Here is a 16260-nt window from a genome sequence, read left to right as displayed (position 1 = left end):
GGTGTTGTTAGATCTTCATGGCCTCCCTGACACTTTGTCTCCCCATGCTTGGTGGATAAGTCTAGATTTGGACCATTGGAAGTGACGGTTATTAATGAACATTTTTTCTCCATGTATTATTTGCTTAAAACATGGCTTGAAGTATTGTGAAAGTTGAAGCTTGGGATTATACTTTAAAGTCACATGATCAACTGAGGTCTTGACTCAGAGCCATGGCTTGATGGAGTCTCTGCTGTCAAGAGTTGGAATATGTTTGCATTTTTGATATCTCGGAAAATTGAATATCTTTTGAATCATTCAGAGCTAGTAATTATTTCTGAAGGGAAAATATGACATTTGTGACATCCCATGAACATTCATTTGACTTTCAACATGAAAGCATAATTGAACTGTTGGTGGAATGTTCAATGGTGCCCTCATGTAAGGATGATGCATTGAACAGTTATTAAGAATTTGGGATTGAGCTTCTGTTGTGATGAATACAGCACTAGCCCTGGTGCAGTGCAGGTGGAAGACTTTCTCATGGTCTCACTGGCGAGCAATTTGGTGGTGCAATGTTTTTGGTGGAGATGGCCTGGAGCATGTGTTAAATGTACTGCTGACATCTTGTGGTGCATTGTCAAACAACACCAGTTTACTTCACATATTGGCAAGCTATTCACTTGTGGGGAAAGGGGAAAGTTTGTTTGTATAGTGGCGCTATGTCGGCTGCACCAATTCCCTTGGGAAAACAGTGTAGCGGGTTGCTACCCGCGCGGTTTCCACATTGATATCATTGCCGAGCGCCATGTGAGCTGTGCAGCTAGCGGCCCACGATGCTATCTGCATCTGGGGAATCAATGTAGCCTGTTTAGTTCTGCTTGAAGTTTATCAACTGCCCATTGTATATTTGGTGTATTTGCTTTCAGATCCTCTGCAAGCTATAAAACTATCCTCATGAGAATCGTGGAATAGTACAGAACAGAGGAGGCCACTTGGCCCATTGAACCGGTGGCAGATTTTTCAAAGAGCAATCCAGTTAGTGTCACTCCCTCGCTCTTTCTCCATATCCCTGCAATTCCTTTCCTCCTTCAAAGTATTTATCCAATTTCCATTTTGAAGATGACTATTGAATATATATCCACTGCCTTGTCAGGCAGCATATTTCAAATCCTAACCGTTCATTGCATTAAAGTTTTTCTCATGTAATCTCTGGTTCTTTTGTCAATCATCTTAAATTTGTGTTAGTGACCCTTTAGGCATTAGAACAGTTTCTCTTTATTCACATTATTTAAGCTACTTGGCTTAGCCACCTCTGCTCTGAGTTCAACCGGAGCTTCCCTAGTCTATCTGTGTAACTGTAATCCCTCGTCCTTCGAACCATTCCAGTAAATCTCTCTGTACCCCTTCCAAAGCCTTTAACAGTCTTCTTAAAGCAGTGCCCAGAATTGGATACAATACTTCAGCTTGTACAGAACTAGTGTTTTAGAGAGGGTTAGCATAACCTTTGTGCTCTGCCTCTGTAAAGCCCAGGACATTTATTTTCAAAAATATACTTTAATCATAAAATTTGTACAAGTACATTACAAAACATTTCAACTTGAAAAATTACACAAAGTCCAATAAAGTTCAACTTGTCTCCATACAGAATATACAGCAACACTTAGGTGCCTCTATGTAATTGTAACACTCTTGATATTTACAATATACATTTGCTGTCAGGCATACAGCCCAGGATCCCATATTGCTTTATTAACCTGTCCTGCCACCTTCAAAGATTTGTGCGCAAACGCCCCCAGGTCTCTCTGTTCTTGCACCCTCTTTGTAATTGTACCCTTTAAATATTTTCTCTCCTCAAATAAACTATGAATTCAAAGATACTGATTAGTATTGGGGGGAACTTCTAATATACAGTTGAAAGAATTGGCTGAGATCAAGATTCAGATCTGAAAACTGAGGCATTACAAAGCTGTGCCCACATCCGAGCATACATTATGTCCCGCTCACTTACCACCCCTTTTCATGCTAACCTACATTGGCTTCTGATCTACCAATGCCTCAAAATTTAAATAAATAAATGTATTTAAATCCCTTTCCCTGTCAGACTAACCACCCACCTCGCCCTTCAAAACCCCATGAACTCCCTGGTCCTCTGACTCCAGCCTCCTTCTTTGACCCCTCCCCTCTCCTCCCCTCCCCTCCCCTCTCCTCCCCTCCCCTCTCCTCCCCTCCCCTCCCCTCCCCTCTCCTCCCCTCCCCTCCCCTCCCCTCTCCTCCCTTTTGCCACATCATTGGCAATCCTGCCTTAAGCTGCCCCAGCCCCAGACTTTAAAATTCCTTGCCTGAACCCATCTGTTATAAACATCCTTTAAGGTCATCCTTAAAATTCATGACTTTGACCAAATGTCTCCTGATATCTCCTCTTTTAAACCAGCATCCAGAGTTTTGATCTTGCATCTGTGAAGAAGCTTGAGAAGTGTTTTTCTACATTAAATGCTTAATAGCTGAATTAATTTCCTTTTCAAATTCACATATGTTTGTGAATTTAAAAAATAAATTGATTTCTTCTCTCCCCTTACGAATATCCAAATCATTATATTTTATTATTTTGTGAAAATAAGCTCCCAATATCCTCCGAGGATGAAAATCTCAATTTGGATTGTAAAGCTATCATGGTGATGTTGTCATGGTCCCTAAATATCACTTTTTCTCGTCACATGGCAAGGGAACAAGGATCTGCAAGATGTTTCTTTTCCTGGCATTGCATTTCTTTTCATGATGGATCTCAGACTCAGGGAAGGATTTCTTATGCTCTGTTCTTCACCCATGGCAGATTGAGGATTTCTACCCAGAACCTGCACACTGTCAATACCTTCACTGTGAAAACTACACTGCAGTCACAGCAATGGGAGGAAGGCAACTTTTTAGCCGACCAGCGCTTTCAATTCCAGCCTGTAGGCTGACGGGAGGATAATTGGCAAAGAGCTGAGGGTTAGATGCCCTTCCTGCCAATTTTTATTCTTAGGGTACAGTGGCATGGGTTCCTCCTTACTTCCAGTACCTTGCCCTCAAAGCTGTTGATGTGTGAGCCTAGATGGTAAGTGACGTGGGCTGTTTTTAATTATGTCCTGATCTGGCACACACATCAACACACATTCTGAACAAAGATCACCGAGTGGCTATTAGGACTGAGAATGCTACCTGTTTTCTTTTTTTTTTTGCCTCTTCCTCCCTACCCCAGGGCAGTTGTTGTCATTTGTAATGTCACCATGGTTTTGATTGAGATCAGATAATTCGTTGCAGACCTTTCTGGACAGTGTAAGTTGGGTAGGATACCCTGAGTCACGAAGGGAAGCAGGCCTGCATTATCAGTGAAACCTTCTGACTTGCACAAAATGTGGTCGGTACTTTCTCAAAAGATTGTTTGAGGATCTTGCCTTTTCTGCCATTGTTCCAGAAAGCGTAGCAAGGAGTGCTTACTATTCATGGGGGGAAGCACAAGTCTACCTGAAGCCCACAATCATTTAACATCAAGGGTCCCATTGATTCATGAGGGTACACAGTTTATGAATAATTCATTCATATTTTTTCTTGTGATTGAAACCATGTGAAGCCAAATTGACTGTTTAAGTAACAGGAAGTTGTGGAAATTAACCATTTTGTATCGGGCAGAGCACCCATATTTAAATCTTTGATCCCAAACAATGTAGGTAAAGTCAAGATTGGAGTCAGGTCTGACATTTCTGCAGCTCTGTAATCCCATTGAAACATATAAAATTCTGACAGGGCTGGACAGACTGGATGCAGGGATGATGTTTCCTCTGGCTGCAGGGGTTTAGAACAAGGGGTCACAGTCTCAGCATATGGGGTAGGCCATTTAGGACTGAGGTAAGGAGAAACTTTTTCATTCAGGGAGTGGTGAACCTGTGGAATTCTCTACCACAGGAGGCTGTGGAGACCAAGTCACCGAATATATTTAAGAAGGAAATAGATAGATTTCTGGACTCTAAAGGCGTCAAGGGGTATGGGGAGAGAGCGGGAGTACAGTGTTGAGATAGAGGATCAGCCATGATCATATTAAGTGGTGGAGCAGGCTCAAAGGGCCGAATGACCTACTCCTGCTCCTATTTTCTATGTTTCTATGATGGGATTCAGGTGTTTCTATAAGCTTCAAAGGAAAATGTAATAAAATTAATGATACCAAAATTCTCACTGTACAAGCTGAATCCTACATATTAAATGGTGAGATCACACTCATTAAATAAGTGAGGATGACCATTAATTCACGAATGATTTATTTTGTCTGTTTGCCAGCCTCTTTCCTTTTCTTGCCACCTCTTTCAAAGGTGCCGACTTATGCTGGGTACAGTCATAGGAGTTGCCAACCCCCCCAGTACCTGGCCCACATCACCACTCTTAAGAGTTGGGTAGGCTACTGAGGTGGGTGAAGGGCATCATCTTGGTTGAGCCTGATCCTGCCTCAACATTCACATACAGCAGCGTATAGGCAACAAATATTCCCACAGGAACCCTGTGCAATGGTGCTTGTCATAGTTCTGCTGAGAGGAACTGATTCAGAAGAGGTTGGGCAATCCAACCTGGGATGATTCTGGTTTATATGGGCTCAGTACAACAAAGAGCAGTGTACTTACCAACTGAACCACTAGGCAAAGGATTTTAAAAATTCAAAACTGAGCCTATTTTCCCTATATAGAGCATTTCACTCTGTCTTTTTCAACTTTGCATTCAGGCTAAAGGTGACCTTGAAAATATCAATCATTCAGCTTGGCTCAGTGGGTAGCACTTTGCCTCTGAATCAGAATTGTCAATTCAAGTCCCTCTCCAGGCCATGAGCATATAATCTAAACTGACACTTTAGTGCAGTACTGAGGAAGTGCAGCACTGTCAGATATGCTAACTGTTGGATAAAGTGTTAAACCAAGACCCCCATTTGCCTGTGGTTCAGGCAGGCATTAAAGGGCCCATGGCACTATTTGAAAACAGCAGGGAATTTGTGGGCCAACGTTCCTCAACACCACCAAAAACAGACTAATTGGTCACTGCTGTTTGCAAGAACTTGCAATGCGCAAAATGGCTGCTGCCTTCACCTATATAATGCACTTCAAAGTTACTGTGTGCTAAGATGCGATATAAATGCAAGTCTTTTCTTCACCCTGAGATATGATATCGTTAATGCTCTGCAATCAGTGTATGCAACATCCTTGGTTTCCTGGCTTTTCAGAACCTGAAACCCTCTTGTGAAAAATGAATTGCATTAAATGCTAATTGAATTCTCTTGCGCATTGAGAGTGTGGCGCTATGTTGTGCATTGGCTGTTCACGCGGAAACGAGCATTGCCTTCTCCTTCCCCCCCCCCCGCCAAAAAATCTGAATTTATACGAGTAGTGTAACATTAGTGAAACTTCATGTACAGTGAAGAAGTCAAACTGAAGGGTTTATTGCTAAGATAGCAACAAGGTTGGGATTACAAAAAGGAGGAAAGATAGTCCAAATTAAAACATAGTAGTTAAGTGATATTTAGTTTGGGTTTTGAAATCTTGTAAAGAGTAGGGGGAAGAGAAGACTGAGGGCAGACCAGAGTTCTGCAGTTTTGACATCCTGATAATGAATGTGTAAGAGTTGACTGAGGATTGCAGTGGAGGAGGCATGTGTAAGGTAGTTGTGCACTTGAATCTTAGGAAAGAAAATTATTTAATAAATCCGAATAATGTCTTATAGTAGCATTAATAAAGAGAAGAGTTAGGATGCTACAGGTGAGAGAAAAAACACCTATCAAGGATCAAGCTTTTTCTATGTTGGAAGGATTTCTGGCAATATTAGCTGACAGGTTGCTATTTATCATTATTTTATGCTTTAAATAGAGTATTGGGATACAGTGTCTAAAAAGCAATGTTATGTGTTTGCTGTAGCCTTTGTGGAACAGTTTACTTAACAACTGCCAGTCACCAGTGCCAACTTTTAGTGAGGTGTTGCTCTTCTGGGGTAACATGTCATAACAGTAGCCAGTGCTTCTGACATCGCAAAGGGTAATTTGACATGCCACATTACTTTTTAATTGATCTGTAATATCTAAAAGTTAACATGTTCCTAATGACGACATTGCCATTGTATTTGGGCTGCTGTGCTGTTCAAGAATGGCTGGCAAATGGCAGTTGGGAATGATGTTTGCAAAAGAGATTTTTCTTTTTGACATATGCAAAATTGACCAATATTTAATGCACGTTGTGTCTGTCAGTGGCAGCGAACTTTAAAAATAAGCAATGTGGTGCCACCTCAGCACAGGAAGGTTGGGAGGGCAGACAGCGGGCTCTTGGCTTGAGATTGAGGTTTGCTTTACTGCTAATGAAATTTCAGTGAAAACCTTAATAACTGACACTTCCACAATATGGGCCACAAAAGAGTTTTTGGTTTCTGGATTTTACTTTAGAATTTGAGACATATCACTCACAAATTGAACTGTCTGGCTGAAAATAGGTGGCAAGCCAATATCATGTTATATATTGTGCTCTCTTGTACCAGATAGGTGATTGCGAGCAGTGCTGCTTTTAGACCCAAGATGGTGAGCCATCTTTCGCCCTGTTTAAAACTAGATGGGAGAGGGTGTTTTTTTAAAAAAAACTATGCGCATAAGTGAATCAGCTGTGATCACGTGCAAACTTGGAATGGCCTGCTGCCTATGCGCAAATGCAAAAACAGTTCGCTATTGCACATGTGTCGCCAACCTTCCAAGTGCAGCATTGGAAAAATGGACTGTTACTGTTTAGTATTTCTCAAAATTATTGGGTGACTAGCCCACTCTGCCTCCCACCCCCCAACACACCCCCACCCCCGACCAAAAATGGACTGACCAGTTCAGAGCCTGACGAGTGGTCACCCTGAAGCACAACTGCGGATTTCAAGGTAACTAAAGCAATGCATATAAAGATGTAAGTAATTATATTAAACCACTTTAACTGCCCATGGTACTATTTTGATGAAATATTGTACCAAAATGATAAAGGCTGCTGAACCAGCTCCATCACAATTTGGCTTCAATATGAGCAAATTCAAAATCTTTCATCTGGCTGCTTTTATAAATACTTTTCTGACTTTGGACCGGCTCCTAATGACGTGAAAACGTATAGAAGATAATGAGCCGTTTCAAATTGTAAATGTTGATTGACTTCATGTGCTGTCTTTTTCAAATGGCTAAGAATTCATGGCTGCATGTTTCCAGCCATGTTAACACTTGGATCATCTTAATATCCTGGAAATGAACTGAATTACTCTAACCATTTTACACCTGTGGCGGGAAAATGGCTAAAGATACAGCAGATTGGGCAGATTCAACCCAGTTCCTCATAGGCATGTGCCGACAGCATAAAAGCCTCCCCGATTTGGCCCTAATTGGCACTCAAGTCACTGGTCATAAGAAGAACTGTAGTGGGTATCTTAAATGCACGCTGGCGCAGGAGCGGGTGCTCTTCTGAGGTTTCAGCAGGGTAAAGGAAGCTTTGCTCTGTGTTTGGGCGTGCATACCTGATCTGTAAATGATTGATGCTGGCACTGAATGTCTCAAAAGAGGTGTTCCATACTCCCCACCACAAACATTCTTTGCTATGTTGGGCACAACAACATGACCAAAAAAAAAACCTGAAAAAAAAGGCTGTGAACTTGTTTAAGCCGATGTCATTGAATCTTTTTGCAGAAAAACTGTGGAACATTGCCTGTCACTTCCAAGTGGAAATTAATCCTGCTGAATCCCATAAAGATCACTCAACTTTCTAACTAACAGAGACCGATTAGTCCAAATTTAATGTGGAAATGTTCATTTACGCCCTTAATAAGGTATCACAACTGTGTAAATACAAGAATTCAGCAGACCTTTATCAAGATAGGTGTCATAGTTGATACCACAATTGTGTGTGTGAAGGCTTTACGCAGAAGGTGAGCAATGATGGGAACAGATTGGCAGGAAGGGTACTCGAAGCCAAGATATCAGGCTCATTTGAAAAAAACAGTGACATACTGTAATGGGGAGACAGTAAGATTAATATTCTGGAAGGATGAAATCAAAAGTCTAGAAAGGCCTTTTTCATCCAAAACTATTTTGTAAAGTCAGTGGGGTTCTGCTCGTGTTAGTGAATTTCAAAGAAAACATAGTTTCCATCATTTGTACAATGTCTTGTAATCTTTGTGTTGTACATAAAGTTGCTGACCATGAAACTTCTAACAGTTAAGAAAATGATGGAAAAATGAACATTATCTACAGCTGAACATACAATTGTGGTATGATAGAAAAATTATCTTTCTCTGTTTGAATTTATTCCGTGTGTGAAAGGCACCTGCACAACCTGTTTGCATTGCTGTCACTTCTGAGTTACGTGTGTGTACCTCTGCTCGTACGATAAAATTCTTACTCAGCAGTTCAACTGCAGGAGTCTGTGATTCTGTCAACCTTCTTCTATACAGAACTAAAGGCTATCTTTGTTCATATCCGAAATCCCAGCTCCTGTGCATTAAGCCTTGTGAACTTAGTAGTAACTTGTTAAGTGATTTTCAGTGCAAGTTTGACATTTTCCCTTGTCACATTCATCCAAGTGCTTCTTACTTCTCTTTGAAAATGTTTGTTTGATGCAGTGCATTGAAAGTATCACAAAACTAGCCACTAGGAATGTTTTCTTCAACTTTCCCCAAGCTGTCGTTGAAGTAACATTTACCAACTTACCTACTGCATGAAAATGTGTTGAACATTTTGTGTTTGCAATCTATGTAACCATTTTTCCTCTTTTTCTCCTCACAGACCTTTATAGTACTAAACAGAGGAAAAGCTATCTTCCGATTTAGTGCCACACCTGCCATGTACATTTTAGGCCCTTTGAATCCACTGAGGAGATACGCTATTAAAATTTTGATACATTCATATCCTTTTTAGTGTTTTATATGGTGCCTTTATTTTGTGTTAGTGGATGATAATCAGGCAGTTGTGAACATGCTATGTTGTGCTTTTCATCATCGTACCTTTATATCAGCAAATTAAATGCAAAGTCAGGTTGCATACAATTTGTTGCCAAGACCAAACTTGTGCTCATCATGCAGTAAGTATTGGTACATCTAATCTCTTCTATCCAAATAAGGTGACTTGCAGGTTTTTTTGGTCATTTCTTATGCAGTACATATAAAACAGTTTTCCACTATATTGTGCTACTGTGTTTTAGCATGTTATGTTATGTTTTAGCTATGCATATGAAATATTGATACAGTAACTTTGCAAAATTTGGTGACCAACTTGGGCAAATCTAATTATGTTTCATATTATGACAGAAGGTAGAGAGGACACATTTATGAAATTCCGTGGCACGGGCTTTATATTTTGAGAAGCTGACATGATAACTTGAGTTGTTTTACCACGAGTGGCATATAAACGATACCATGTGGCTTTTTGCAATGTATTGTTTTTATACTGCACATTGAAAATTAATTTGGTGGAGGTGAAAAAAGTATTTAATGGTGTGCAGTATCGCGTTGTGGTTTGGATCCAATGAAGTTCACGACAGTGTGAATGCTAATCAGCGTGTTGCATTGGTTAGGTTTAGAATGGTTAGAGTTTGAACATTCTCTTAAAAACAAATGTTCAGAAGAAAATTAGTTTCAGTAATTGGAACAAGATATTGGGGTTGAGTTGCTCTGGTCACTATGTGAAGCGGTATTGTAAATATATTCAGAAAGAACGTATTTATGATTTTTCTACACACAGCAACCCAAGGAATTCTTCACCTCCAAGATGGCACCTCCATTAAATGTGAAAAATGTTATGTATGATATGAACAATAGAACATTATAATAATGAACTATCTTCCTAACATCCCTTTATAATATAGACCATAATGACTGTCTGGAATGCTGCAGCATAGTCTCAAGGGTCAAATGATCTAAATAATTGTATGCAGTATCTTGCATCTTTCAACACACATTGTCCCCATCTTTTACTTTTTCGTTGCAGTTTTCCATATTTTTTCCAATTGTTGACCTCTTTGTTTTGCTCCTGCGCCTTCAAATAAGGCTCTTTAAATATTTCAAAATGCAAATAGGGACAACCAACTTAAAGATGTAAATACATATAGAACTGAGTTGCCTGGGCTTTGATGGTCTAGAACTGAGTTGCCTGGGCTTTGATATTTCAAAATGCAAACAGGGACAAACAAACTTAAAGATGTAAGTACATATAGAACTGAGTTGCCTGGGCTTTGATGGTCAGATTGTGTGGTCTCAAGGAGCCTCATGTTTGGACATCACTGCTGTGCTGTATAAGTTCTGTGTTGCAGCTACAAATGAGTGAACTGCAGTCACAAACTCTTCACTCCTTTCTTCCCCTGTTGAAACAAGCTAATTTCTGAAACTTCTTATGGCTGCCTTGTAAAATGTTTCACTCTCCCAGTCTATCACTTCATTATATGAAGGTGTGAAAAGTGCAGGAAAAAGCATTCCCTTTCAAATGAATAGCAGAGGAGTGAGTGGGCGGGCAGAATTGCATTTCACATGCTGTGTGGCACTCCCACTTAGTTCAATTTGGGGAAAGGAAGAGTACACATGCAAGCCTCTAGTGTGATCAAATCAACAACAAATTTATTTGTCCTTCTGATTGAATTAAAACACGTAGAAAAAGCTGCAGATGATTTGCATGGGCATAATTAGGGTTGTTTTGTTTGGAGCAGGGGAGGCTGAGGGGAGATTTAATTGAGGCTTAGATAGAGGGGATAGGAAGTATTTATTTTTCTTAGCATAGAGGTCAATAATCAGGGGCATAAATTTAAAGTAATTGGAGAAGGATTAGAGGAAGTTGAAGATAATTTTTTTTCACCCAGCAAGTGGTGGGGATCTGGGACTCTGCCTGAAAGGGTGGTAGAAGCAGAATTCCTCATCACATTTTAAAAAGTACTTGGATATGCATTTTAAGAGCCACAACCTACAAGGCTATGGACCAAGAGGTAGAAAGTCGAATTAGGCTGGAAAGCTCTTTTTATTTTGAACGGAACACAGTGGGCTGAATGGCCTCCTTCTGTGCCATAAATTTCTGTGATTCTCTGATTATAATGTTCAAAGAACACTTCTGAATTTATTTAAAAGCTTTGAGAGCATCTGGTACACTTATATAACATGCTTTTCTTAATATTAAAACTATTGGAAGAGGGGAGAGATAATTTCCTCTGTGCCCTCAAATACAAACTTAAATACCTTCATTATAAATAGGTTGACCATTCTGTTACCCATAATAAATAGGTGAGACCTTTACTCATAGTTGGTACCTAGCAGTTTTCTTTTCATTCAACTGGAACCTGGCTGATACAGAAAAAAATTATACTTTGGGTTTAGAAGAGCGTATAATGTGTGCATTATATTTCAATTTGCAAACATCAGTCATCTGTCTTAGAAGAGACAGATAACAAACAACATTGTGCATTAGCTTTTCCAAGAGTCAAACACATTAGCAATGGTCAGAAACTTGGTTCCAGTGTTGTCTGTGTTAGCCTCTAGATCTTGCTATACTAGATTTTCAACTTAAGTAAACATTTAATGTATTTTTCACACAACTTTATTTGCCAAAATGAATAGTATATTTTTGTTAAATATTTTCATATTTCAATTTTGATTTACTGGAACTATTTTTCTCACCAAAATTTGTTTTGAAGGGAATATTCATTGTGTTAACATTCTAAATCAGCAAGCTTTTTTGGAAGAATGGGAATGTACAGGATCAAAAAATACTGAAGTCCACCTGGACAGTCTCAATGTTTTAAAAAACGTACTTCTTTATCTTTTACACCAATTTTAACTGCAATCCCTGCCATGTATCTATCCAGTTCCCCCTTGAATTTGTTGATGCTATTTGCCTTTACTGCTTAGAAAGGCAGTGGAGGCAAGTGGAATCCCATACTGCCTCCAATTTTCTAACTTAATTGGCTTGGTAGATTTGCCTGAAAGCTCTTTTCCATTTGAAATGACTATGGAGACCTGAGCCAAAGAATCATTCAGCTCATAGGAATCTCTATACTATGCTGCTACACTCTTCCAATGTTCACTTTGTCTTACCCTTGCATGTTTGGAATCCACTCATAGGCGCTTTGACTTGAAAAGAAAATGTTGCATTTTATTGTACTTGATTCAAGTACAAAGATTGTTACGTTCAGTAGGGCAGGGCACACATATATATGGTACACGTTTGTCTTGGATTTGATGCTTAGATAGTGCTTGGGCCAATGACAATTCTTTCAACATACAGAATACTCCTGCAGTAAAGTAATCCATTCTTTGATCTCCTTGTACTCGACATACCTTTAGCCAAGTAACAGCCTTAACACTTAGAATCAGTCAACTGTCCGTCACTTGATCCCATCAAGGCAGTATTAATCAAATGGTTGTTCGCTTTCCCAGATAGCACATGAATTTGTGTTTTCTGAGGGAGTAGTGACAACTGTTTATCTGGAGGTTCTGCAAGTAGTAACAAGTAGTCAATACATTTGAGTGCCAAATAATTGCCCTTCTCCCAAATTGGCTACTTTTTCAATATTGTTGAACAAACTGTATAGCTCATAAACCCCTGTCATGGGATATGAAACTCTTTCAAATTGTCCAACTTCAACATTACTGGGGTCAAGGTAGACAGACCAGAATAAAAATTAACTTATCATTCTAAAAGTAAAGTTGATTGGGTTTCTGCACAAACCAAGCAAGACCAAATCAATTGTTGACAGTCAAAGAATGTCTTAGGATCATTGTATTTTTCAACCAGTGTTTTGTTCTCTTAAGGGCCTGCAGACTAACCTAGGATCCGATATTCTTGTGTTCATTCACCTTAGTGAAAAGCAAAGAAGGGTGGAATGTTAGAGGAGGATAACAAGGGATGGGCATTTTCCTGGTTCTTTCCCAGGATCAACAGGGCACACCGAATATTTGAAATTCAAATGGATTAGCCCCCATGTTTGTAGAGGAATTTTCCTGATTTTCCCATCTATTTAAATTCATGGAAGGAAATAGAGAGGGTTTCTTTGCACACAAGGGTTCTGACCTGCCCTGTTTTCTCATACTCACATCTAGCCGATCCTGGGCACAAACCCAGGAAATTCTCCCCCGATGTGCCCTTGTTTATTATTGGCCCCATCCCTTAAACAAAGGAGTTTTAAAAAAAAGACCAATTTAACCTTTTAAGAGCTTGTAAAAGGTCATTCAGTGATGAACTTCAGCATTGTGTTGCAAAGTTGTATTGGCCAGTCAGTATATTACTTCAGGTCAATGCAGACTTGGTGAGTTTCATGTAGGGATGATTTGAGGGTGCCCTCTTAACCGTGAGACAAGTGAATAGGTTAGAGGGGCTTTGTGCTGAAGGGCAGTGACAGTTTACTACAATGAAAGAGTAGGCGGTGGTGGTTCTTCAGCATAGGAGGTACACAGCTTTCTGTCTGTGTTACCCCTAGGCAGAATTTACTGCACCAAAGCCTGGTGCTTGGGCCTTGAGGAACTAGAACATAAGGAGGCCTGGGGTCACTATGGATGCTATTACACAGGCTGCAAAGGCCTACAGGGATAGTCCTTCAATTGGACCATGAAGGTTCGTGCTGCCTTCAACTTTTGTGCCAGGGGGACCTTTGACACCCTTACAGTGAGCATCTCCAGAAACAAAAACACTATTTTCATGTACTCCTTAAGGAGGCACCTGAGGTTCACTATGCATTCAGCTACATAAACTTCAACAAGATCCAGCAATAGATGCACACGTGTCCCAAAGCCCAACTCTTCCAGTCTGCAATTAAGCACAATCACTTCCTTTTAATTCCTTGTTTCAGCTGCAGTTCATCCTACGTGAAGGACTTTGCAATGTTTCTAAAAGATGTGATAAGATGCTATATAAGTGCTCATATTTTTTCTTTTCCCACATATTTACAATCACAGAACCACCCACCCCCCCCCCAACCTTGTGCACTTCATTTGTTTGGATTTTCAATGACTGCTCTATTGCTCTATTTCTTCCCAATTAAATAATGACTGATTGCAAGATATATAGTAAAAGCAAAATCATTTAAAATTTTCAGTGTTGTAGGATGTGTGCTTTGAATACATTTTGCTGCCACTAGTGCATTGTAAACTTCTTTGTGTTACCCTAGGTGTGTGTAACTGTTAGATCCTTCCCTATTTAAACAAGCAGCACTGGTGCATGCCAACTAGTGAGCTGCAAAGGGCTACAGAATTTAAACACCTATCTCTATGCCTAGCCATGAAAGACCTACATCATTGCAACAGGTGTAGTCACTGTGGGCTGTGCTTCCAGAAGTGGCACCTATTGTAATTTGTGCAGAGTTGTATGATGATACAGGATTGCCACTGGCATGAGTGCCAACTTGGCTTACTGACCTAGTCGTGGGCATTTATGAGGTTCCAGGATCCATCCATCACAGTTGTTTGACACCATTCTTCGGGTGAGATGAAGCTGACCTCCTTTAGAGTTTTGACGCAAAGTAACCATAGCAGCAATGCCAACATACATAAGAGATGCCCTTACTGATCCTATTGCTGACACAAGTGTTGTCTCCACTGCAGATGCCACAAATGTTGCCACATGATTTCTGGCCAAGTGCCATGCTCCGTGACATAATTCATGGAGACTCCATCCTACCTAAACTACCTTTCATGTGCAGGAAGGTAGGTGACCCATCAGTATGAGGCTAGTGCTGTATCAGTGTCCATTTTGAGTCAAGCCCTGAAAGATTTGTTTTCTTCTGACTCAAGGAACATGCAACATGTTGAGTCTGTACCCCATACTGGATGGTCTCTTATCAACCATCATTGCTAACTTTTCCCCAGGCTGTGCTTGCCCAACGTCCTCAATACTCACATTCCATAGTGTGTACATCTTTGCTGGTGTCTGTCCAAGGTGGGATGGCCATGGTTAGCGAGCAAGTATGTGATGTAGCCAACAGTCCACTGAGTCACCTTTGCTCTATAAAGCGACCAACTGATACCTGATGAGTAGATAATGCAGACCTATGCATTTGCGTACTACTTTGTCTTGTGTGCCTGCTTATACGGTGCACAATCGTGATGTTTTGGCACTTGAAAGAACATACAAATCAAATTGAAAACCATGGGCTTGATTTTTCAGTCGGGGTCAGGAACTCAGTGCCCAGATAATTCCTGTGTCCTGACCCCACGCCACATCTGTGTTGCCATTTTAGAATGTACATACCCTAGTTGGGCCGTCGGCGAGCTCGCTGCCGAATTAGTGGCACTGAGCATAACCAGGAGGCGGGACCAGCCTGCAGAGTACGAGCAGCAAAGGCAGACAGCAGCCATGATGGGGCCTGCCGCTGCCTTGCTGAAAAGAGGACCAGCACTTCAGAGGGCCAGCAGCCTCACCAAGCACAAAAGTGGTCAAATGGCCAAATGAAAAGTAAAGCACACAATCTGGTGCAAGGTCCCCTAGCTCCTTTTTTACCTTAAAAGAAATCTTTAACTTCTACCCGCTTTCAACACGACAGCTGTGCGCTAACATGCACCGCACTGTTCGGGTTTGGTAATGTCCACTTTGAAAATTCCCTTCTCACCACCCCCCGACCCTATTCTCCAACCCCTCCCCCTTTGAAAAGAACACCGTGTTCTGGAGGTGACGGGATCCATTGCCTCTCCCCGGGAACGTGATTTTCAAATAGTGCCCACCCCCTTTCCCAACCCCACAGGCAATTGATAATCCAGCCCTATATATAAGATTGAGATTCACCAGTCATTTTGCGTTAACCTCCAATGGGCACATAATGTGTTCCAAATCCTTACTCTTGCATAACATGGCGTGAGTTCCTGAATGCCTGGGCCACCACTGGTTCCTTGCTGTGTGCTCCTATGGTGTACCAGTTTGGCATTTAAATGTGGGGACTTAGGCACTGGTGCTTTAGCCAGTTACATCATGACATAGCTAAAGTAATTTTATTACATTGCTATCTACACTGTCCAAGGGGCGGAGATTAAGGTGCATTGTGTCCTTTTTACTCCAAAAATGCCAATTTAACAGTGGGACAGCATGCATCTAATCCTCTTGGAAGTTGGTCCCACTGCCAAATTTGGGAGGCCCTTAGATTAGGGCCTAGGTAAATTAAGGGCCTAACACCTCTTGAAGGACCTCATTGATGAACAGGCCAGCATTGGATCTTCCCACTCATAAGTCTTCAGCCACCTCTTCCCCCCCTCCCCCCCCCCCCCCAACCCCCCACCCCAAAACCCTCCTGAAAGCCACCA

General features: G+C 40.9%; 1 protein-coding gene across 1 annotated transcript in view; it reads left to right on the top strand.

The window, feature by feature from the left end:
• LOC144672613 (sodium channel protein type 8 subunit alpha-like) overlaps nucleotides 1-16260 on the top strand; it is a 233689-nt gene that overhangs the window by 32214 nt on the left and 185215 nt on the right. Inside the window, exon 4 of the mRNA XM_078534436.1 lies at nucleotides 8783-8901. Within this exon, the coding sequence (XP_078390562.1) occupies nucleotides 8783-8901 (119 nt within the window). The remainder of the gene's footprint in view (nucleotides 1-8782; nucleotides 8902-16260) is intronic.

The sequence above is a fragment of the Cetorhinus maximus genome, chromosome X (assembly GCF_964194155.1).
Source record: "Cetorhinus maximus chromosome X, sCetMax3.hap1.1, whole genome shotgun sequence".
NCBI classification, from domain to species: Eukaryota; Metazoa; Chordata; class Chondrichthyes; order Lamniformes; family Cetorhinidae; genus Cetorhinus; species Cetorhinus maximus.
The sequence above is the reverse complement of the archived record's forward strand: the minus strand, read 5'-3'. Positions and strand labels throughout refer to the sequence as shown.